The sequence below is a fragment of the Protobothrops mucrosquamatus genome, unplaced genomic scaffold, assembly GCF_001527695.2.
Source record: "Protobothrops mucrosquamatus isolate PMUCROS unplaced genomic scaffold, P.Mucros_1.0 scaffold741, whole genome shotgun sequence".
NCBI lineage: Eukaryota > Metazoa > Chordata > Lepidosauria > Squamata > Viperidae > Protobothrops > Protobothrops mucrosquamatus.
This window is the reverse complement of record NW_015387013.1, coordinates 417,949-441,004: the sequence shown is the minus strand read 5'-3', so window position 1 is coordinate 441,004 and position 23,056 is coordinate 417,949. Positions and strand designations below refer to the sequence as shown.

At 46.1% G+C, this 23,056-nt stretch overlaps 2 protein-coding genes across 3 annotated transcripts in view; one reads left to right on the top strand and one right to left on the bottom strand.

Moving 5' to 3' along the window:
- Window positions 1–1,732: 1,732 nt before the first annotated feature.
- On the bottom strand, window positions 1,733–8,641 carry NR2E3 (nuclear receptor subfamily 2 group E member 3). The gene is made up of 8 exons (XM_015818461.1): window positions 8,584–8,641; window positions 7,664–7,814; window positions 6,932–7,035; window positions 5,578–5,844; window positions 4,029–4,210; window positions 3,031–3,271; window positions 2,457–2,562; window positions 1,733–2,190 (listed from the first exon to the last, which is right to left on the bottom strand). Exons 1-8 carry the CDS (start codon window positions 8,639–8,641, stop codon window positions 2,058–2,060), a joined length of 1,242 nt encoding a protein of 413 aa, XP_015673947.1. The 3' UTR covers window positions 1,733–2,057.
- Window positions 8,642–20,014: 11,373 nt separating this feature from the next.
- AP3B2 (adaptor related protein complex 3 subunit beta 2) overlaps window positions 20,015–23,056 on the top strand; it is a 39,669-nt gene continuing 36,627 nt past the window's right edge. For both annotated transcript variants that reach the window (XM_029284587.1, XM_015818447.1), the window contains exon 1: window positions 20,015–20,127. In XM_029284587.1, coding sequence (XP_029140420.1) covers window positions 20,015–20,127 — 113 coding nt within the window. The remainder of the gene's footprint in view (window positions 20,128–23,056) is intronic.

Here is a 23,056-nt window from a genome sequence, read left to right as displayed (position 1 = left end):
ACCACTGAATATTAGTGTGGTTGTCTGGTTTTGGTCACCACGATGTAAAAAAGATGTTGAGACTCTGGAAAGAGTGCAGAGAAGAGCAACAAGGATGATTAGGGGACTGGAGGCTAAAACATATAAGGAACGGCTGCTGGAATTGGGTAGGTCTAGTTTAAGAGAAGGACGATGGGGGACATGATAGCAGTGTTCCAATATCTCAGGGGCTGCCCCAAAGAAGAGGGAGTCAAGCTATTCTCCAAAGCACCTGAAGGCAGGACAAGAAGCAATGGATGGAAACTAACAAAAGAGAGAAGCAACCTAGAACTAAGGAGAAACTTCCTGACACTTAGAACAATTAACCGGTGGAACAACCTACCTCCAGGAGCGGTGAATGCTCCAACACTGGAAGTTTTTAAGAAGAGACTGGACAGCCATTTGTCTGAAATGGTACAGGGTTTCCTGGCTGAGCAGGGGGTTAGACTAGAAGACTTCCAAGGTCCCTTCCAACTTCATCATTATTATTATTATTATTATTATTATTATTATTATTATTATTATTATTATTATTATTATTATTAAATTCAGTGTCATGGAGAACATCGTTCCACTTTCCAATCCTGCCAAAGACTTTTCATGGGATTGTTTTCACCCCTGCTGATTGTGGTCCATGGAAAATAGGCAACAAAGCCCATAAGCCAGCATGCTTCTTCCAGATGGGAGAAGGGAGCCTCCTGGTCCATGGGAACTCTGCTCTTGCAGAAGGGAAATTTTGCTGTGTGAACTACGCAGCAGCTTAGTTGGGAAATAATCATCTGATCTTTCAGATGTCATGGAAACAGAAGAGGAGAGCAAATCCTGCATGTGGAAGCCTAAACAAGGCCAGCAAATAAAAGTTGGTGTTCTAAGGAACAAGCGATCCCAAGCAATAATAGAAGCTACTCATTTATTAGCACAATTTATACAAGAAGGCTCACAAGGTCCTCTGTGTTGATACCCACCAGCCGAAGAAGATGATCCAATCTATTTTTTCCCCAAGCTAGATGTGCATTTGATTTTTAGCTCGTTTTTAAATTTTGGGTTTTTATTGCCAGAATAGGTTATGGAAAGGTGGACTATGGACACAGTTAAATAAAATAAAGATTCAGGCTCCCGTCAGGTTCCACCATAGCTTCTATGTCTTGCATGTGAACATTCCCGGGATGAAACAGGAGCCTCAACTACTCTTGTGTTCCATATCTGAGCTAGCCAAGTGCCTCAGTCTGGAACGTGGAAGGAACTTGTGATTTCCTTAGCAAGAGGCACTTCAGCTGTTTTCTGACCCAGAACTGAGCTTGATCATACAGGTAGTCCTCAACTTATGACCACAATTGCACCCCAAAATTTCTGTTGCTCAGCGAGACAATTGTTCAGTGAGTTTTGCCCCCGTCTACAATCTTTTTTGCCACCATTCTTAAGCGAATCACTGCAGTTGTTAAGTTGGCGACACGACTGTTAAGCGAATCTGGCTTCCTCATTTGATTTTGCTTGTCAGAAGGTCTCAAAAGGGGATGGCGTGATCCCGGGAGGCTGCGACCGTCAAAAATACGCCTCAGTTGCCAAGCGTCCGAATTTTGATCACGTGACCGTGACAGATGCGGCAACGGACAGTCATAAGTGTCAAGGACAGTCATAAGTCACTTTTTCAGTGCGGTTGTAACTTCAGACAGTCACTAAATGGAAGGTTGTACGCCAAGGACCACCTGTATTTTTAACCGTACTATTGATTTCATCGAACGTAGAGTAAGTTTGACTAGCTTTGGATTCAATTCAATCGCTCAATGCTACAGTTCAACAGTATCACCCCCCCCCCCACACACACACTGTTGACCCTTGTAATAGTCCATCTGAAGCAGTTTTTGTACTGTGGGATGCCTTTTATAGTTGAATGACCAGCATTGCCTAGGATCACTTAAGGCTTCCAGCCCAGATCCCAAACATCTTCTGAAGAGGTTTCTCTGCTCTCCTCCTCCTGCTTGCATTTCAGATCCAGAGGAACCTGCTTAGACTTTTCAACTGCTCCTCCAAAAGGCGTGCTAGTTTTTGAACATGTCACACAGCAGCTTCTCCATAGGGGTGTTCCCAATGGTTCTGCGGAAAAATAGAACCTCAATGCGCTCCGAAGAAATGAATTTCAGTGAAGGAAGCAGCAGTAGTAATTTTCCAAACCTAGGAGGCGATACAGAAAGACATTTATAGCTATTTCACCAGTAGCGCAATGCTAGAAGAATATCAAAGAAGCAAGAGCACGCCAAAAATCAAAACCAAAAGTCTTAATTTGGGTGCCCCAAATTTAACAAGGGTGCCACTGAAGATCTGAACAAGAAAGCTTTTCAGAATCTCAAACGTCGTTATTGCTAAAAAAAATCAGTCAGAAAAAAGAGGTGGTTGCTTTTTTGAATAAAATACTGAAAGAATACTATAATACTAGGTACCTGACTGGCTGACTAGGATAATGTATATGAGTGTGTTGTCCCAGCATCACTTGTGACTGATCCTGCAAATTTTCTACCTGGTCTGGATCCTTCAATCCTCTTGTTTCTTAAAAGGAAAAAAGAAAAAAAATGAAATTTCAGCAGTGCTACTTTGACAAAGAGATCTGATCCTTGATGCAAACTTTTACGTTCTTAAGGTCTGTGACAGTTATATAAAAATGTTTCTAATTAGTGTAGGTTCTATTCTCTAAATTTTGGAGGGCTGGCTGAATACACATACTCCTGCACAAATGTGCTCACTGTGTGTGTGTGTGTGTGTCAGTGTTATATGCAAAATGCAATTACATTTTCAAGTAAAAGACTACACAGAGCAAGAAATGTAAGCTAGACAAAATCACGAGATAAGAAAAACAAAAGAACAGACAGCCCTAATCATAGTTCTAATCAGTGTATAATTTAGACTGTCAATTGTGTACTTCTCCATGCAGATTTGTATTTTGATTCTCTTAACATTCCTCTAACTTCGCCTGTAACCCAAAATGTGCTCCCCCCCCACCGCCAGCAGTGGGTTCACCTGGTTTAAAAAGAACAATTGCCTTCATACAGGCAAATTCAGTGGGATCCACCGCCAGTGTTTTGAAACGTGCAATTATTTCTTGCAGCGCACAGATATCCGTTCCTCCAGACACCGCCTTGGCGTGGAAGTTGGAGGTGAGCTCTGACAAAGCGAGGAGGGGACAGGTTTCCAGAGGCAAAGACCACTGGATAGCACAAAGCAGGAACAATTCACTCCAAGCTTCTTCCAGTAAAATCACCTGCAAGCCACAAGATACGGAGTTTGCGTCCCTAAAAATATTTGGGGCAGGTTCGCTGAATAAACCTGAAAGTATTTCAGCAAAAAACATCCAGATATTTTTTTTCCTTCTATAAACCTCCTGTTGGCACTTTATTTATAAAAGGATAGTCCCAACTGTGAGCAGTTTTCAACAAACCCATAACTGCGATATCCCCTGATCCTTACATACATTGGGCCTAAAACTAAGTGACACGTGGTGATTCTTTCAAGCTGAGTTCTTTGCTCTTTCACACCTATGGACAAAATCTTGCCAGTCTGAAACCTCTACTATACCTGCATCTACGATATACTCTGAGAACTATTAAGGAGGAGCTACCCTCACCCTCTTTCTCTCATAAAATATCTGGGCTGAGTTGCCTCTTACTCTTCTGAAATGCAGCCTTTCCCTCTTGGGAATCTGCTTCCTACTACGTTCCATCCACCTCCTCCCTGCATTCCATCACACATGCCAGTCACGCCTGCAGATTCGTTTATTATATTCCCCATGTTGGTTTTTCTTGATTTGTTTCCAGTGAACCTCTTTAAATGAGACCGTTCTATTTAAGCATCACAAGCTCTAAATTCAACCTGTCTGTTAGCAAAAGTTGCAAGGGCTTTATTAATTACGTCTTAGAAACTAGCCTTTCTTGAAGACTTGCTTTCTCACCGGCTCAACTCCAAAACTACATCCTCTTGGCTAAAGCTGTCAGTTCCTAGACCTGACTCGGGAGGCTCACCTGATCACGGAAAGGTAGGTTTGAGAAAACTGGAAGGTTTTTTGCCCATTTCACAGCCATGAAAAGGAGTCGCGCGGAGATCTCATAAACGCTTTCTGGGCCAGTGGCGGGGTGTGGGGATCGGGGAGCCTCTATCCCCACGTGTTCCGGCTCATTACCGGTCACATCGATGTTTTCCTCTGCTGTAAAGGAAAACAGCTGGTCACAGTGTTGTCTGCAGCAGTTAGTAAGGTTTGCAAGTAGTTGCGGCGTGATTAAGAAAAATGGTGAAGAAATAAATGAGCTTAGTTAAAGCAGAACTGTCACTATTTAAGCCCCAAGTATCTCCTGATGTGATGTTTTCTGTAGTGATCACTGTATTGGCTATGTCAGTGATGGCGAACCTTTTAGAGACTGAGTGCCCAAACTGCAACCCAAAACCCGCTTATGCATCATCGAGTGCCAGGTGGTTGTGGCCAATTGAGTAGGCATGCCCAATTGGGTGGGCGTGGCTGCAGTGGTAACAGCAGACTGGGTGGGACTAAAAAGTTCAATCAATCAATTCCAACTTTGCAAGATCTTTTTTTCCCGCGAGAAGTTGAAATTGACTGATTGAACCTTTTTTGGTTTTTTGCACATGGCGGAGGCCTAAAGCGAAAAGGTTTTATAAAACCCAGCTGAAGGCCTAGGACTGGGGCGATGGCGCGTGCCCACAGAGAGGGCTCTGAGTGCCGCCTCTGGCACCCGTGCCATAGGTTCGCCACCACTGGGCTATGTCAACATCTCTGGTGCACATGTTATCCCATCTGGGCCTCTATTTGGGTGAAATAAATTCCACATACTGTGGTATTTAGGCGCAGTACATAAACCAAAGGTCCTTTTGCTGTACCCTGAAAAGGAATTTCTGACTGCGTTTAAATTTGAGAAATGCCCTCAACACTCAAGTATGAAACAGAGGAATTGCCAAATGGGGCCCCTGATTAGCCAATATTTTGTTTGGGGCCCGTTCTGAATCTGAGCCCAAGTGTCAGAATTCCTGATTCAGATATTGTACCTAGAGCAATGACAAATGCAGCGCCTTCATTAAATTACCTCTATACTAATCTTGGGCAAAGCCATGATCTTAGAAACTAAGAGGAATTATTTTCCACACTTGTTTATAGTGAAATCCTTGCTTAAGGAAGAGACTCCGGATGCTTTGAAGCGCTTTTCCACAGTTTTCTCCCCACCTGAGCTGAGTTCTTATTTGTGAGATAAGTTGCCGATGGATTCACCTTCGATCTCTTGATTGCCCTTGCTTCCATTCCTTCTCCAGCCCCCCCCCCCAATCTCTCTTGCTTGTCAATAATACAAGACTGGAACCAAAAACAAGTCGAGAAAGGGCTGAGATCTTCTCTGAATTCATCCTAAACCTTAAATTTCCCTCTGAGAACTATGACTGCACCAGCAGGGGGCGCCATTGTTTGCAGCCGGTTATCTTAAATTCTGTAGGGTTGATCCCCCCCCCCTTGTAAGAGTTACTTCAGGCAGACATTCTCCCTTGTCCCCCTCTCAAGCACCAGCCACCTACCGTCCTCTGGCTCCAGCTTGGCACAAGTCTCCGCTGTCATCAGGCTGGCCATAAAACGGTGGCTGTTGGGGGGAGTTACCCCTTGGGCCCGCAAAACCCCACTTATAGAGCAGCCGGGAGGAACCCTGTGGCTCTGCAGGGAAGGGTGGGGCGGTGTCAGAGCGCCCTGGGTGGTGGCCACACGTTCTGGCTGCTGTTCCGAATGCAGGTCCGTGGAGTCAAGGTGCACGTGAGCCGTGCTGCGTGGCTGGCGTTCGTTCTGAACCGCTGGAAGCAGAGGAAGGTCAAGATAAGCACCCAAGTGGGCAGAGAAGGTTTCATTTCCTCCTCTTGAGGGTCTTCACCTAACTGAAGCGATTGGGCCGAATGTATCATCTTTGATTTCAACCCCTTAATGCTAGTGACTTCCAAAACCACAGGTGGCCCAAGGTCATCCTGAAACATCTATGGTGGGTCTCCTAATCCAGCTCCTTCACCACTATTCCACCTTGAGTGTTGGGCTGAAAGAGAAAGCATTCCAGGTCCAAAGTCCCCCAGAGAAGTCTCATGGCTGGGGAGGGACTAGAACTGGTGTCTTGCCCCTCCTGACCTGAAGCCACCACTGGTTCTTGGAGCTGCAGAGATACTCCCAAGTTTTGGTCCTTCCTTAGACAGGGAAGCCAGGTGGAGGATTCTTGGCCCGCTGTTCTCAGCCCAAGCCACCTTATAAGGTTGGTGTGATGGAGAAAACAGGAAGAAGGGGCATTACATACATACACAGCCTTGAGTTGTACCAAATAAATGGGATTGGAGGCTAAAACATATAAGGAACGGCTGCTGGAATTGGGTATGTCTAGTTTAATGAAGAGAAGGACGAGGGGGGACATGATAGCAGTCTTCCAGTATCTCAGGAGCTGCCCCAAAGAAGAGGGAGTCAAGCTATTCTCCAAAGCACCTGAAGGCAGGACAAGAAACAATGGATGGAAACTAACCAAGGAGAGAAGCAACCTAGAACTAAGGAGAAACTTCCTGACAGTTAGAACAATTAACGAGTGGAACAACCTGCCTCCAGAAACAGCAAATGCTCCAACACTGGAGGTTTTTAAGAAGAGACTGGACAGCCATTTGTCTGAAATGGTACAGGGTTTCCTGCCTGAGCAGGGGGTTGGACGAGATGACTTCCAAGGTCCCTTCCAACTTTATTATTATTATTATTAAAGTGGGATGTACAGTAAATATATAATTAATGAATTCACCCATCTACAAGGCACCGGGTGGAGAACGTTTGCCTGTAAGATCCGCTTGCCAAAGACTTATCCAGTCCAGTTTACAGCTCAATCGAGAATCGGACCCTTTTTCCCAGATTCAGGTTTACCGTCTTTATTCATGCCCGCCTGGAGACATTTCTTCAAGCGACAAGCTTGGCACTGGTTTCGGTGCGCTTTGTCCACAGGGCACATTCCACTGCCAACCTGGCACCTATCAAACGGACAAGATAAGATTCTATTACCGGTAGATGTATCTGCCAGGAATTCTATTTTTTGGGGGGTGATGAGATTGTGTGCTATATAATGTGTGAAAGAGTGACAGAAAGGCTGAATCTTCTGGGTTCCCGGAAAGTTGCTGTCACAGAACAACTAAATGTTTCAAGAGCCACCTCATCTACATTAACTTCTCTGAAATTGAAATTTGTCCTCTGGAAGTCAAGAGACACACCAAGCATTGATGTTTCAGCACTGAGAAGAAAATCCAGTGCTTCCCTTTTGAGATTAGGGCAGGAAATATCCCATCCACGCCTGTAAACTAAAAAAAATAGCATGTCTAGAGGGACAGGGGAGATTAAGATGTATCACAAAGCTAGAGGTCACAACTCACAGGCTGCTGAATGTGGAGGTCAGAGACAAGAATGCAAAACTAAGGATGTCCCTTCACCTCCTCTCCCATGTTGCATTGTGTGAAGGCGCTTTCTCCATGCAACCGTGGAGGAGTACAAAGAGGCGCTAAACTGATGTAGGACAAAAGTTGAAGCCCCTTCATCTTCTCGAAGCTTGACTGCACGATTATAGACTGCTTACTCTTCCTCTACTCCAACAATAGTATCCATTACCTATAAATGAGCTTCCGGCGGACACTCCGTTTGAAGAAACCGCTGCAGCCATTGCAAGCGTAGATGCCATAATGCTTCCCACTGCTGGTATCGCCACATACTTTACACAGCAACACGGGGCTCCCTGCTTTTCCAGGAGCCAGACTGAGCTCTACGCAGGACAGAGAAGAGGACAGTTAGGGACCAGATGGATGCAGCACACAACAAAGGAGGAGAAGCCAACAGATTTTCAACAGAGGATGTGAAGGGACAATGGACCTTCGTTCCATTGACAGTTCATCTCTGCATTGCCTCACTCTAATTTTACCTTGACTTGCTTTATAATTATTTATTTATTTCCTTTCCAAGTTCAGTTTCTAACAATTGACAAAAGTAGACAAAAAGCAACTCCAATCTTCTATCCATCCAGAGAAGACACGGGAGAACTTTTCACGGTTCCCCGTCACTTCCTTCCCCGCATTTCGAAATAGATGGTCCTCCATCCACGGCCAACTTAACCGTATCTGCCTGAGGATCCTCCAAGTTGTTCAGTGGAGCTTTGATCCTCTCTTAGCAACTAAAAAAGAACTGCACCGCATACAACGTTCAGCATCTACAATAACCGAGTAAGACTCTGACCTTGACCAGTTCCTAACTAAATTCCCACAGGAGTTGATTAATAATAACAACCCAGTTTGACAACAAGACACTATTGACAAATATTGCATGAGAACCCCCAGCTTGGTCTGTGCTGCACAGATTGTGTATCACTGCCAGAGATACAAGAAAGGAAGATGATTTGATGCACGAGAAGTAACTTTGCCACCACGCCTGAACTTCCCACCAGTATTCCAACTTCTTGTCAAATGCAGTTGGGTGAGCTACTTTTGGCCCAAATGAAAGAGAAACATGGTCTGAAGAGTTGTAACACCCTCACTTACCTAACGGACTGGCCTCCATTCCTCTGTTCATCAACGATTTCACCGGGGAGGCCATCATAGCAGTGGCTGATGGTCCGTGGGACGAGAGAGATGGTCTCGAGGCTTCTTTGTGGAGAGTTCTGACTTCTTATCCTTGGGCTTTGAATTGGAGGCCCAGATGCAGGAAACCCTTGTGGAACTGGCCAGTTTTCCCTTGAGGAGGCTGGATAAATTGCCAAAAGAACTGCTTCAATGTAGACTCTTTCACTGGAAAAACTCAACTCTGCTCCAAGCCTCTTAACAGACCGTCCTCCAGACCATCACAACCCTTGTTCTTCTGGATACTTCATGTCTGCTTGGTCTGTGCTATGCCCATGTGTGAGTCCTTCCTCTTCAGGGCTCCTGTGGTGTAGCAGGAAAGATTAGTCATTAACGCTGTGTAAGCAGTTGCCTGTCCGTCATGCCCTTAATCTTTAGTTTCTTTTCCAAGGTGGGACCATTAGCTCCATAATCAAAGGATGAAAAAGATGCTGGATATTTCTGTCAGCAAGCTCAGGACGACACCACACTGCAGTGTACCTCCATCTTGACAGGGACTCTGCGCTCAACGTTTCTACCTGCTCCAGCTTCGCACATCTGCCACTAAGTTGTGTTCTTGGAGAGACGATTCTTTTCTGGAAGGTTGTTCTATTCGGTCCCCAAATAAGTAGGATGAGGCCTGCTTGGGTTCCCAAGACGTTAGATCAGCCTCTACTTTGACTCTATGTTGTCTTCAACTCCGGCACCTACTTTGAGACCCAGGAGCAAAGGTTTTGGGGAAGAAAAGTTCAGTCAAACCTACAAGGGCAGCTGCTGAGCACAACTGAATATTTTATAAGGCAGGTTTTTCAGCGAGAAGAAGGTACTACCTTGAAGAGCAGGTTTTATATTATTGATGAAGGGAAAGGTGAAACAGAAGCAATTACAAGACAGAAGTCAGAATATAAGGCTCATATACCAAGATTCTGCGATCTCGGAAGACATGGCGAAAAGGGCTGGGGCCGAACGCAGGTAGCCCTCGACTGACGATGGCTTGTTTAACCAATGGCTCAAAGTTATGAAAGCCTCTGGAAAAAATGACTCGTGACCCCATCAAAGATATGACCGTCAGGCAGTCCCTGCAGTCACATTTGGGCACTCGGCAATCAACTTGCCTTTACGATGGTTGCAATGTCTTGCAGTCCCGCAATCATGGCTTGTGGCTTTCCCCGATGGCTTTCGACAAGCAAAGTCAGTTGGGGAAGCCAGACTTGTTGAAGAGCGGTGGTAAAAATGGCTGTAAAACTCGATCCAGTCACACAATGTCTTCCTTAGCAACCACATCACTTAGGGCAGGGCTTTTCAACCTTTTCACCCATTGTACCACCAGTCGCCCAGCAAGTTGTCAAAAACTTGATGACTCTCCCCCCAAAAAGGAAAAAAGTGATAAAGTGCAGGTAGTCCTCGACTTACAACAGTTCGCTTAGTGACTGTTTGAAGTTACAATGGCACTGAAAAAAGTGCCCCCCAAGCCACAGCCGAGCAAGACACCTGCCTGCCCACCCGGCAGCGCTCTTCCTCCTGTCCGAGGTTTTCATTGTTGTGAGCATTTCTGTTGAGGATTGGCAGTGGGGGTGGGGTGGGGGGTGTTTGGTTTTTATTCCCCCCATCTGCTGGGTGGTTGCAGCAGGTTTTGGTCACTTCACATGACCCTGGGAGACTGTGACTGTCATAAATATGAATCAGTTGCCAAGCATCTGAATGTAAATCACAAGACCCTGGATATGCTGCAATATTCCAGCTGATCGGCACTTCTTCTGGGCTCAACAGAAGCGTCAGGATCAGCGCCGAGCTCCAGCTGGAGCCTGGCGCTGATCCTGGCGCTTCCGCTGAGCCCTGACAGCCCCGAAGAAGTGCTGATCCTGGCGCTTCCGCTGAGCCCTGACAGCCCTGCAGCTCCAGCCGTCTCTCACTCAGGCTTGTGCGGTGCTGCCCACCGGTTCAGCTCATTCCCCTCCCCCGCTACCACTTTTCTAGGATGGTTGCGTACCACCAGCCAGGTGCCAATGTAGCACAGGTGGTACCCGTACCACTGGTTGAAAAGCCCTGGCTTAGGGTCCCAATTATGCTTGTATGTCAAGAACTACCTATATTGGGCCAGCCCATGAGTGGTCAACCAGTTTTTTCTCTGAATATCTGAGTGATGCCATCTTGGTTGGAGCCGATAGAGAGGGTAGATCACACATCTGGAAGGCAAGTGGCAGAACAGATCCTCACACAAGGAGGGAGATGTTACATGGAACATATTATCCACCTTAGCCCATTTGTACCTAGTAAAAAGTTGCAATACGCTAGGCTTATGGACGGAATTCATCCAATTCTGCCCTAATTCAAGGATATTCCATTTCAATTTTCCCTCTGCAAGGACATGATCATTCTGTTTATTCATCATTGGGCCATTATGCAACACCGCTTCATTTAGGTTGTTTACCTGTGATGATTTATTGAATTTCAGCCAAGTTCTGAGTCCTTCCAAGCTGGCCACTGCCTTCCCTTCCTGCTATTTTGACCATATTATAAGCAGTTCTGCTCATGGCGCCAGCACTGAAAGAATGCCTGCCGTCTTCCCCTGTGCACAGAGGGGGAGGCAGAATCTACAGCATGTAGTTTGACTCATTCAGGCTTTGTAGCAACTTTCTGATTTCCAGCCAGGCTGACACGCCTTCCGTTATTTGACTTATTTCGGTTGTTGGGAACGGATCTGCCACTCTACTTTTCGGAATCCAAAGGCGACAATCAGAGCATCCCAAAACAATGTTTTTAATGTGATGGATTCCTTTTTATTAGCGTGCTGGAGGCTGCAAAACAGCTGGGCGGTTGGAGGTCCCGATTCTCCAAGCGGCCTCTTTTTAAAGCAAGTAGGTTTGAGCAGCTTTGGTGCAAGCCAATCTCTCAGCTAATCCCTTTTACTCTGGGCGTGGGGTGGGGTGGGGTGGGGTGGGATGGGATGGGGTGGGGGGAGGAAGATAGGTAAGCAAGCTGGAGAGAATCTGCTAGTTAAACAAACAAACAAAGACCAATTAGTTTTAGGATTGAGAGAGCAGCTCTGAGTGAGTCAGTCCCGGCCAGAGACAGATGGTGCTGATAGATGCTTGATCAGCCATTAGCACTAAGGTCCTTAATCTACAGCCCTGATCTCTCTGTCTCTAGGAGGCCCTTTTTGACCAGGAAGATGGCCAGATGCACACGGCTACTGTACCTCCCTCCCCCCAAATTAACGCTATTGTAAAACAATCACCCCAGAACTTATATCTTAAATCTTTAGCAGCAAGAAATCTCCTTCAGATTCTTTTTCTTTCTTTCTTTCTTTCTTTCTTTCTTTCTTTCTTTCTTTCTTTCTTTCTTTTTCTTTCTTTCTTTTTCTTTCCTTTCTTTCTTTCTTTCTTTCCTTTTCTTTCTTTTTCTTTTTCTTTCTTTTCTTTCTTTCTTTCTTTCTTTCTTTTTCTTTCCTTTCTTTCTTTCTCTTTCTTTCTTTCTTTCTTTCTTTCCTTTTCTTTCTTTTTCTTTTTCTTTCTTTTCTTTCTTTCTTTCTTTCTTTCTTTTTCTTTTCTTTCTTTCTTTCTTTCTTTTTCTTACCTCTTCTTCTTCTTCTTCTTCTTCTTCTTCTTCTTCTTCTTCTTCTTCTTCTTCTTCTTCTTCTTCTTCTTCTTCTTCTTCTTCTTCTTCTTCTTCTTCTTCTTCTTCTTCTTCTGTTGCAAATTCCAAGTTTCCGTTTGAGTCAATAAGAGCAAAGAAATCATTACAGTAGGCTAAACGTTTCTCATGAAGGCCTTTTGTCCTACTGTGACACATCACCCTGCCTTGACACCCTGACTGCTTGTCCCCTCAGGTTGACCTGTAAAAGAGGTCATGTTCGGGCTGGGATCTCACTGGGGGGGTGGGGAGAGACTCATCTTCACTTTTCTTGGATCTAATTCCCTGTCCCGGCTTTTACCTCCCAGTTCTTGCTTTACGATACTTTTGATGGCTGTATTTGACTAAGCTCTGACATCTGATCACCTTGTTTTGGAAGTTATCCAAGATAATGAGAGGTAGGCCATCAGTTTGAACTTGCAGTGATCCTTCATCTGGGCATGGATTACAATTTTAGGAGTGGCCACTCTGCTATTTCTATTCTACCTTCTGGATGAGGTTTTCTAAATGGTGATGATGTCTTCTCTTGATGCTCTTGTCCTCCAAGCTGGATAGCTGGATTCTCATTCTCTCTCTCTCTCTCTCTCTCTCTCTCTCTCTCTCTCTCTCTCTCTCTCTCTCTCTCTCTCTCTCTCCCTCTCCCTCCCTCCCTCCCTCCCTCCCTCTCCCCCCTCTCTCTTTCGTTCAACATTTCTGAACCACCTATCTTCCTCAAACAGGAATATATCTCACTATTGCAATTGTTTCTCATAGGACTTGGGTTATATTTGTAGATGCCTGCTTTCCACTGGGCAGAAAGATTCTCACAAACCAAGAACTTGTACACAACCACAGAGATGATGACCTTGGAGAAATTTCAACTGATGGTTACAACATCTGGTCTTGTCCATATTCCTGCTGCAGGCCGAAGCTGACTTTTATCTAATTGTTGCCCTCTCTTCCTAGGTCATTCCCACAAACCATTACAGCTCCTATGCCAAAAGAAACTTTTCACCTTTTTTATTTTTGTGCGTATTTATTACTCAAATATATACACCACCGTCTCACTATTTAATCATGGCTGCGCTCCATCAAATGGGAAAGGGCTGCCGGGCAGAGCTATGATGTTGTATGAATAGTTGAGATTATTTATTCGTTCAGTTTTGTATTCATAACTTTTATCGTTCTATACCAAGGAATAGTTTTTCAATCATCAGTTCCTCTTGAAAGTCTTCCACCACTTTTAGCGATTCACAAGCAATTTTATTTAACAAAAGATGTGGTCAGGTTGGAAGAGGTAAGATTCTCAGCCCACCTGTACTTTTTCCCCTATGTCAGTGGTGGCGAACCTATGGCATGCGTGCCAGAGGTGGCACTCAGAGCCCTCTCTGTTGGCACGTGCACCACCACCGGCAGCAAGTCCATCAGGCTGCCATTGCCGCCCGGAGCAGGAGCCCCACCCAGCACAAAGGAAGCAAAGCGGCCGACTAGCAAGCTCAAGTAGAGATGGTAGAGCAGAGGTCACCAACCATTGTTGGACTGGAACAAAAGGGAGGGGGAAGCATTTTGCACTGCAAATGGGGTGGGGCTAGTGCCTGCATGATACTCACTAGTCCTGTCCCGTTCTTGCATGATGCAGCGCCTTGTATCTGCACCCTGTGGTGTGGCAGTGGCCGTTTTTGCGCCTTGCAGCACGGTGGCCCATTTTTGCGCCTCCAGTTTTTGCGTGCCAGACGCGGCACTCAGAGCCACCAGGGCACCACAATGCTGATGCAGCCCTGGCACTTTGTGATAAATAAACGGGTTTTGGGTTGCGGTTTGGGCGCTCGGTCTCTAAAAGTTTCGCCATCACTGCCCTATGTATTGTCTAAACTCTTCAAGAGGCTGGTAGCACCCGTTTCTGATTAACACATTTTATTCAAGGCATCAGTTTTCTGAGCCATAACTCGCTTTGTCAGACGCATTCAAATGTGGTGAGCTGCAACTCAAAGCTCTGGCCAAGCCAAATCAAAGCCAAGGAATTCGATGCTTAATCTCTCACAGCCCCAAGCTCCACCTGCTTGCAAACGGCATTAGTGTTTATTTCCAAAAGCCAAAGCCGTCAAATCTCAAAATGTGCTAGGCTGTCAGGTTGAGGGTTACTGTCATAACCTGTTACGTAACTGTCACTGAGAAGGAGCAAGAGTAGAGGAAGAAGAGGAGGAGGAAGAGGATCAGCTCTGAACTAAATGCTGGTGTCAGCACATCGGAGATGAAGCAGGCCTTCTCTGTATAATGCTCCAGCTTAATTCCCTGAGATCCGTGGCTCTTGATGGAGATGAAAAATGACCGTCTGTTTAATGTAACTGTGGTACACCATCAACCTTCCAACTTGAGAAGGATTTTTCTGATCAGAATAGAATAGAACAGCGCTGGAAGGGACCTTGGAGGTCTTCTAGTCCAGCCCCCAGCTCAAGCAGGAGAACCTATACCAGTGATGGCGAACCTTTTAGAGACCAAGTGTCCTAACTGCAACCCAAAACCCACTTATGTATCGTCAGGTGCCGGGTGGCCGTGGCCCATTGGGTGGGTGTGGCCAATTGCGTGGCCGTGGCCCATTGGATGGGCATGGCTGCGGTGGTAACGGCAGACTGGGTGGGACCAAAAAGTTCAATCAATCAATTCCAACTTTGCGAGATCTTTTTTTTTTCTCCCAAGAAGTTGAAATTGACTGATTGATTGAACCTTTTTTTTTTTGCACACGGCGGCGGAGGTCTAAAGCAAAAAGGTTTTATAAAACCCAGCTGAAGGCCTAGGACTGGGGCGACGGCACGCGTGCCCACAGAGAGGGCTCTGCGTGCCACCTGTGGCACGTGTGCCACAGGTTCGCCACCATGGACCTATACCATCTCAGACAAGTGACTGTCTAGCCTCTTCTTAAAAATCTCCAGGGATGGAGCGCCCACGATTTCTGAAGGCAACTTCTGTTCCACTGGTTAATCGTCCTCACTGTTAGGAAGTTTCTCCTTAATTCCAGGTTGCTTCTCTCTTTGGTCAGTTTCCAACCATTGTTTCTTGTCTTGCCCTCTAGTGCTTTGGAGAATAGTTTGACCCCTTCTTCTTTGTGGCAGCCCCTCAAATACTGGAATACTGCTATCATGTCACCCCTATTTCTTCTTTTCTTTAGACTAGCCAAACCCAAGTCCTGCAGCCGTTCTTCATGTTTTAGTCTCCAGGCCTTTGATCATTTTAATTGCTGTTCTCTGAACTTAAGCTTCCTTTTTAAAAAGTAGTTAAAAAAAAAGACAGATTTTAGGAAAGACTCTTGACTGAGTCTTGTATTGATTCTATTGACACTTGGAGCAAGAGGCCACATCCCATTCGGCATTATTGCATTATGCCTTGCTAATATTCTGCATGTCACCCGTCACGCTTCCCATCTGTGGCCCTACATCCTCCTTGAATGACAGTTAGGGCCTCTTGACTTTGGCTTAATCTTTGGAGATGCAATCATCAATCCATGGCGAAAGATATGTGGTGGGTTAATTCAGAGAAGAGTTAGCTGTTGCTTCTAATCCGTTTGAAGAGCACAGACCTCACTGAGATCATTGCAAGCATCAAGAAACGCTCACTGCCTACTTTATTCTGGTGAGGTCACAGGGTTAGGTGATCTGAAGTGGACCAATTGTTTCTCTTCTGCTGGTGTTAACTGCTCTGGTCATGCTGGCTAGTGATTAGAGGAGGACATATCTAGAAGGCATCAAATTAGGGAAGACGAATTTAAAGAGAGGACCGAGGCAGTGAAAACCTAGATATGCTGTATATTAAAGTTCTTAAGCAGCAGCATATTGCCTCAAGAGAAAGGCTGACTCAGATGCTGTCTTTGCATGTTGGTCTTGCATCCACTCAGTTGAGGGGGGGGGGGGAAATCCATCTCTCCAGTGGGGATTTGAGGAGGGGTGAAGATGGTGGATTAGCTTGGCCCACCATCTGTCATTAGGCCAATAATCACTGCCTGAAGCCAATCCAATTGTCATTGAGGTATTTAAAGAATAAGGCCATTCTTTGCCCCTCCAAAATCATTTAATTAACCCCATTAAGCAGAGAGACTTAAAGTGAAGTCATCTGACAAGGGGGGGGGGGGAATGCAAGCAGTGCAATGGGAAAGTCAAAAGACTGGACTGCACACAGCATCTCTCTCTCTCTCCTTCTTCTCCATGTGCCCTTTGAGTAGAAGAAATAAAGGACATTTTTCTCCAAGGGTGGCTGCATCAAGATCTGCTCAAGCTTACTATCCAACCCCAGTTGAAGATTGCCACTAACATCTTAGGGGGATCAAGCTTCTAATAGTAGCCACAATGTGTCTTCACATAGGATAATGCCCTCAGTGCCCTCTATCTGATCAATGTAGTACCTGGATCCGGTTTCATAGGTAATTAGAATTCCCAGAGAGCCAGGAGGTTTTTTTTCCCCCTTGTTCTGCAACAGGCCTTGGCTTTCAGTATTTTTCAATGAGGTGTCCTACTTTCCACGGTTGGATGAGGACAGGGACTATCAACTTGGCTTCCAAGACCATTGGCAGCCAGAGACAAAGCTCTTGTGATGCCTTCAACGTGTGGACTTAATTTCATGCAGTCCCAGGCATGACCAAATTTCCGAAGGTTGAAGGGCAACCTTTCTGCAGTTCTCTTTTGATACCTAGCTGAGCCTAGTATGATGTCAATAGTCTGTTGTAGTTGTGAGAAAGTAAAGGATTTTTACCGGTAGACGGTAACGTGCAGAAGATCCCCAAAACATACCCCAGGTAGGACAACTTCAACCCATCCGATGTTGACGAACCATGGATGGGCCTTTTGATTTTTTATGCTTGGTCATGCTGATGAGAATGACGAGAGTTGGAATTCAGCCAGGCTTGCTGAAAATCCAGAAGGTAGAAACTGCTGGATTTGAGAAAGTTGTAAGTAGAACACAGCTAAAATGCAGCCGCTTCTGTCCCTGTTTTGTCTCGTGATCAACTGAATCTATTTGCTTGACTGCCTCAACATACTAAAACAGCAAAGGATGAGTTTCAAGCTGCTTAAGTAGGTCAAGGGAGGATTTTTACTTTTATCTGCATTTATTAATTTTGCAGGTCATAAGACTTCCATGTTCCTTGTGGAACATGTCCACAATTGTGGTCCAGAGGCTATTCGCTTAGAATGAGTTCCTTGGAAAATAGGCTTTCAAATTGTTGTAGAAGGAACTACTTGTGTAGTAGAAGGAAATATAGTGGAAGAGAATAATTTCTCTTCCACTGAAAACTTCAGTCTTACAAGTGCTTAAGTGCTTTGGATGCTCACCTTCATGATGTGGACTTTGATTATATCAACCAGTTATCCTCACCCAATTGTCTTGCAACTGTGGGACATGTTAACTTGAAATTCTGTGGCCCTGAATGTATCTGGATTCTAGACAGCATCAGGCTGAATGCGTGATACCATAAAGCACAAAATACTTCTAAAAATTTAGATATCTTCAGGCAACAATTACAACTGAAAGCAATTGTCCACAGTGGAATACAAAGAACGTTTAGTCATGGGACTTCCCTCTGCAAGATGAAAGGATTGAGTGGGTCCAGAAAGAGGATGGATTTTTTCATCCATCCCCTTCTTCTTGGACCACCATCAGTATGGTTTGCTAAAATTTACAGACTGTAGATATTCCATTGACTTACTGGCTTTGAAAGAGTAAGTCAAAAGGTCCCGGTAGGAATACCAATAATGGTGTGCAGCTCCCTCTGCTGTTTTAATTGGGAATTGCCATAATTATTGCACCGTGCATGCTTGGGATGCCCCAAAACAAATTTTAAAAGGCCAACGTTGCTTTTCCAAAGCGTGCAGGCCAATTTCCCAAGTGGACACCATCAGCTGATTGTCCGATCTACTGAGGATCTCCTTTTAATGGTGTCCTGCAAATTGACCAAGTTCCCTTCCTTCCATCAGTAGCAGAAAAGGATTTTTGAAAGAACATTTAGAACAGTGGTGGCGAACCTATGGCACGGGTGCCAGAGGCGGCACTCAGAGCCCTCTCTGTGGGCACGCGTGCCGTCGTCCCAGTCCTAGGCCTTCAGCTGGGTTTTATAAAACCTTTTCGCTTTAGGCCTCCACTGCCATGTGCAAAAAAAAAAAAAAAAAGGTTCAATCAGTCAATTTCAACTTCTTGCAGAAAAAAAAGATCTTGCAAAGTTGGAATTGATTGATTGAACTTTTTAGCCCCACCCAGTCTGCCGTTACCACTGCAGCCATGCTCACCCAATGGGCCACACCCACCCAGCACTCGACGATGCATAAGTGGGTTTTGGGTTGCAATTTGGGCACTTGGTCTATAAAAGGTTCGCCATCACTGATTTAGAGTAATAGCAAAACCGGTTCTGCATTTCTGGGGTGGGAATGAATGACGGGACTTTCCAGAGACGGGATCCATCAAACAAAGCAAATGTTTGAGAAAGGAGGGCCATTTTCCTTGAAAACCCCTTAGATTATCCTCCACGCCTGGCATGTAAGCTTCTCCTTTCCCTCCAAAAACAGGACCAGCTCAGCTCTCGCCTGTTGCCCCCAAAGAGCTTCGCAGAGAGCACCAGCCCATCGCTTTATGCCCGGAAGATAGCAATAGCAACAGCGCTTAGACTTATATACCGCTTCACAGAGCTTTCCAGCCCTCTCTAAATGGTTTACAGGGTCAGCCTCTCGCCCCCAACAATCTGGGTCCTCATTTGACCGACCTTGGAATGTTGGTAGAAATTCTAGCCCACTGAATAACACTAAACAGCAAGTTGAAATTAGACAGAGATTTATTGGATATAACGGTTTGCAAAGCGTGGTGGACTCCAAATAAATATTTGAGCCACACCTAGTCACAACAAAGACACACATTATATACTTTCTATCCCGACGCCTTGGCCCCCTCCTCTGAGGTTACAATCTTATCAGAGCCGCCTAAACAAAATACATTATCCCTGCCCCTTACTATTTTGCTTCACCTATTCCCTTATATGTACTTTATCATGAAATCCTATAGCTCAGTGTGGAAATCCTATAGCCTACGTGCAGAACCCCTAGAAGGTACGTGTACATGTAGAAATTGTGTAGAAATCTTGCAGTCTACGTGTAGAAATTTTGTGTAGAAATCTTACTCTCTGCGTGTAGAAATTTTACAGAGTACGTGTCACTTAACTTTACTTCTTATTCTAAAATTTTATTCCTGACAGGAAGGATTCGAAGGCTGAGCCCACCTTGAGCCGGTCAGGCTCAAACTGCTGGCAGTGGGCAGAGTTGGCCTGCAACACTGCCTTCTAACCAGAGTTGGCCTGCAATACTGCCCATCGTGGCTTGCCGAATAAGCCACCCTGGGCCTTGGAAGTGGCCAGACTGCCACCAACACCCCCCCCCGCAACCCGGTTTGCAGCCCTCAAGGCTGAGCCCTGCCCTCTTTGTAAACGGCGAGCAACCCTCCCGGGGGGGGGGAGGCAGCGCTTCTCCTCCTCCCGCGCTACTCCAGGGCGGGCTTCACCGGTTGGATGGGCGTCCTAGGCAGCCGCAGGAGAGCCCTTCCCGCCGGCCGGCCCCTTTAAGGGGCGGGGAGGCGCTTCCCAGCCCCGGCTGCAGCAGCCGCTCCCCCGCGCCGCTGACATCAGCCGCATCCAGAGCGGCTGCCGGGGCGCGCCGCGTCCGTCCCCCCCCCCTGGAAGCCAGGCCAGGCCAGGCCAGGCCGGGCCAGCCCCGGCGTCCCTCCTCCGCCCGCAGCCATGTCCGCCGGCCAAGCCTACAACGAGGAGAAGGGCGGCTCTTCCAGCCTGGGGGAGCCGGAGTACGGGCACGATCCGGCCAGCGGGGGGATCTTCTCCTCGGATTACAAAAGGTGCGGCTCTCCCGGGGTGGGGGGGGGAGGAGGAGGAGGGAGGCGGGAGCGCAGCCTCGATCCCGTTCCGGAGAACGGGGGGGGGGGCGCCAGGTTGCAAACCCAGGCCTCCCCCGGGGGGGGGAATGGAGCTGCTTTGGGGCTGCTTGCCTCCCGCCCCCCCTCCCTCCACTCCCCCTTCCCGGCTAAGGGCTCCTTGCTTTGCAAAAGGATGGCCAGGATTTTTCGCTGCCCCCCCCCCGCCCCATCTGGGGAATGACGCCAGGAGCCTCCGAGCCAATCTGGGCCAGGAAAGTGCCGCCCCCCCCCCCGCCGCCGCTGCTAAAAAAATCCCCGCTAAAAGGGGAACGGCTATGGGGCGGGGGGGGGATCTTGTGTGATTATGCCTTTCCTGGGTGGAACGTCCTTGGCTGGTCTCCAAGAGGCCGAGCAGGTCGGACCGTGTTAGTGCTGGGATGGGAGACCACCAGGAGTCTCTAGGATTGGGTTGGGAAGGGAAGAAAACCATTTTAGAATTGAGGCGGGGTAAAACACCTGTCCCAAAGGCGCAAGGTTGGCTTTCTATGACCTGCAGCTTCCCCTTGTCGATTCAAAAGATGTGATCTTTTTTTATGATTAATATATGCTTGATTTGATTCTTATACTGGGTAGTTGGAGATTCTGGGCAGAAGTTTAATAAATCAATATATATAGATATAGATAGATGATAGATAGATATAGATATAGATATAGATATAGATATAGATCTTCTTCCCTCCTTTCACCTGAAAAGCATCTTTACTTTTTCAATCTTGTCCTTTTTTTCCTCAGTCAGGAACTTGCATTTTCCATCCATTCTGAGCATGATGGTTGCTTGTTGCATTTTTATTTCCCTTTCTCCAAATTGTTGGGGGCAATTCCTGGAGTGCCCTACCTCTGCCCCCTGCCCCAGTATTATCCCCAGTCATCCCGAAGGATGATGGATGGGGAAGAGTAAGAAAAACCAGCCCCATATTTCTGAATCAGATATTTGGCTAATTCTTGGTGTGAGACTAAAATCTCCACCTTGCCATTGGATTGTGCTGTTTCTTTGCTGGTGGGGATTCTGGGCGGTGTAGTCCTAGTGCATTTGCAAGGCCCCAGGTTGAGGGAGGCTGATCCACTGCTTTGGGAGAGAGAAGGAGAGTTGCAGTTCCGTGTTGGATGTAATGGATAATTCCACAAGAGCTTTTGGCTGGTATTTGGGCCTCCTCCGGAGAAGCATAATTTTTGTTCTGATTCTGCATCGCAGCTTGGCATTTATGAAATGGAGTCCTCATATTAGTATCTGCACTGGTTGTTTCTCTTTTTTTTTGAGCAAAAGCTGAGAAGTTTTCTGTATAGGATACTGATGGGAGAACAGCCTTTCTATGCACGTAACTTCTCCTAGCATGGCTCAAAGCAGTTTTAGCAGTGAAAAAAATAACCTTACCTTTTACAACTCTCTGGATCAAAGTATCCTGGAATGGGAAAAAAAATCACAAAACTCTATAATCTTCTGGCTGGTTGGGCAGATTGTGTAAATCAGTGTAGTTTTGACCTCCTGTAATATATGAAGACATACTAAGACTTAAACGATGCTTTATAACTTAGCATGTTGCAAGAATCCAGTCTGTGTTGGCTTGTTCAGTGAACCATGCCTTAGTCCAGAGGTCTTCAAACTTGGCCCTTTTATGACTTGTGGACTTCAACTCCCAGAATTCCTCAGCCAGGCACGCTGGCTGAGGAATTCTGGGAGTTGAAGTTCACAAGTCATAAAAGGGCCAAGTTTGAAGACCCCTGCCTTAGTCCCATGTGGGGACTCAGCCTGTATGCCACATCTGGATGATTTGGCATGCCATGAAGAGAATTAAGGCTCGGTAGGACAGGGAAAACCTGGCAGAATGAACAGGAAGGCAGAGCCATGTCTGTGTCAGTAGAGACAGCCTGTGAGAACAGACACATTTTCCAGGACATGTAAATGAGCTGTGTGACCCTGGATACAGGATTGGTTCCCCGGTACCCAATTCATCCTCTTTGGTGCCCAATTCAGCCTAATATTGGGGTGATATTTGGATGATGGCAGGCTATTTCTACCATCCTTAAAAATCTAAATGTTTCTTCTGAGATGAAGAAAACATCTTAAAATTTTGGGATGGATGGAAAGATGGACGGTTGAACGCATGGAAGGATGGATGCATGGATGGATGCATGGAATGAAATGAAGACCAAATTAGTATCGGATCAGATTATCCCTGTACCCCAGCCCAGTATTGTTTGCCTGTTGAAAGCCGCTCCTTAAAGGTTTCATGCAGAAATGAGCTTTTCCCATTATGCGCTCTCTGATGTTTTTCTTCCTTTGCTAGGGTTCCCCCGCACGAGAAACAAGATTTCTTCCATGAATTGGTTAGCAATTACTCCTGTGTGTTGGAATGCTTTGTTTGTTTTTAAACCCCTAAGGACTAGAAACGTGTGAGCATTTTTAAATGAAAGTGGGGAGTTTCTAAGAGTACTGAATTTCTTTGCCCATATAAACTAACTTTGTATTTTTCTGGTAGGAAACACCTTCTGTGTTAAAGACAGGAAAAGTGTTGTTATAATGTTGAGGCATGCGGCATATATTGTTACGTTGTCAATGTGCATAGGGGCCTGCTTGTTTGTGCAATTACCAGCATAGTGCCTGGTTGTGTTCTTCAGTGAAAAACTAGGTGAGTTTTGCATTTGCCAATTGTGTTGATTTTTCTGCTTCTGATCACCGGCGTCACCAAAAGAGACATGCTGCCACCTGTATGTGTTTGGGGAGTGGGGAGGGCTGGCAGGTTAAAATCCAGGGTCCAGGATGAGAAAGACTCAACTCTTTAGGAGCAAGACTATAAATGCAGTTTTGCCACTTCTGTGTGGCCTTTGAGAGCTAAGCTAGTACAATGGACAG

What these genes read in the sequence shown, in the direction of transcription:
- NR2E3 (XM_015818461.1), bottom strand. Translation starts at nt 8,641, where the DNA reads ATGATGGCCTCCCCGGTGAAATCGTTGATGAACAGAGGAATGGAGGCC. An exon ending in AATGGAGGCCAGTCCGTTAG is followed by an intron (nt 7,815 to 8,583) that starts GTAAGTGAGGGT and finishes TGTCCTGCGTAG; the next exon opens with AGCTCAGTCTGGCTCCTGGA. An exon ending in TATCCTAGTCAGCCAGTCAG is followed by an intron (nt 2,191 to 2,456) that starts GTACCTAGTATT and finishes ATCGCCTCCTAG; the next exon opens with GTTTGGAAAATTACTACTGC.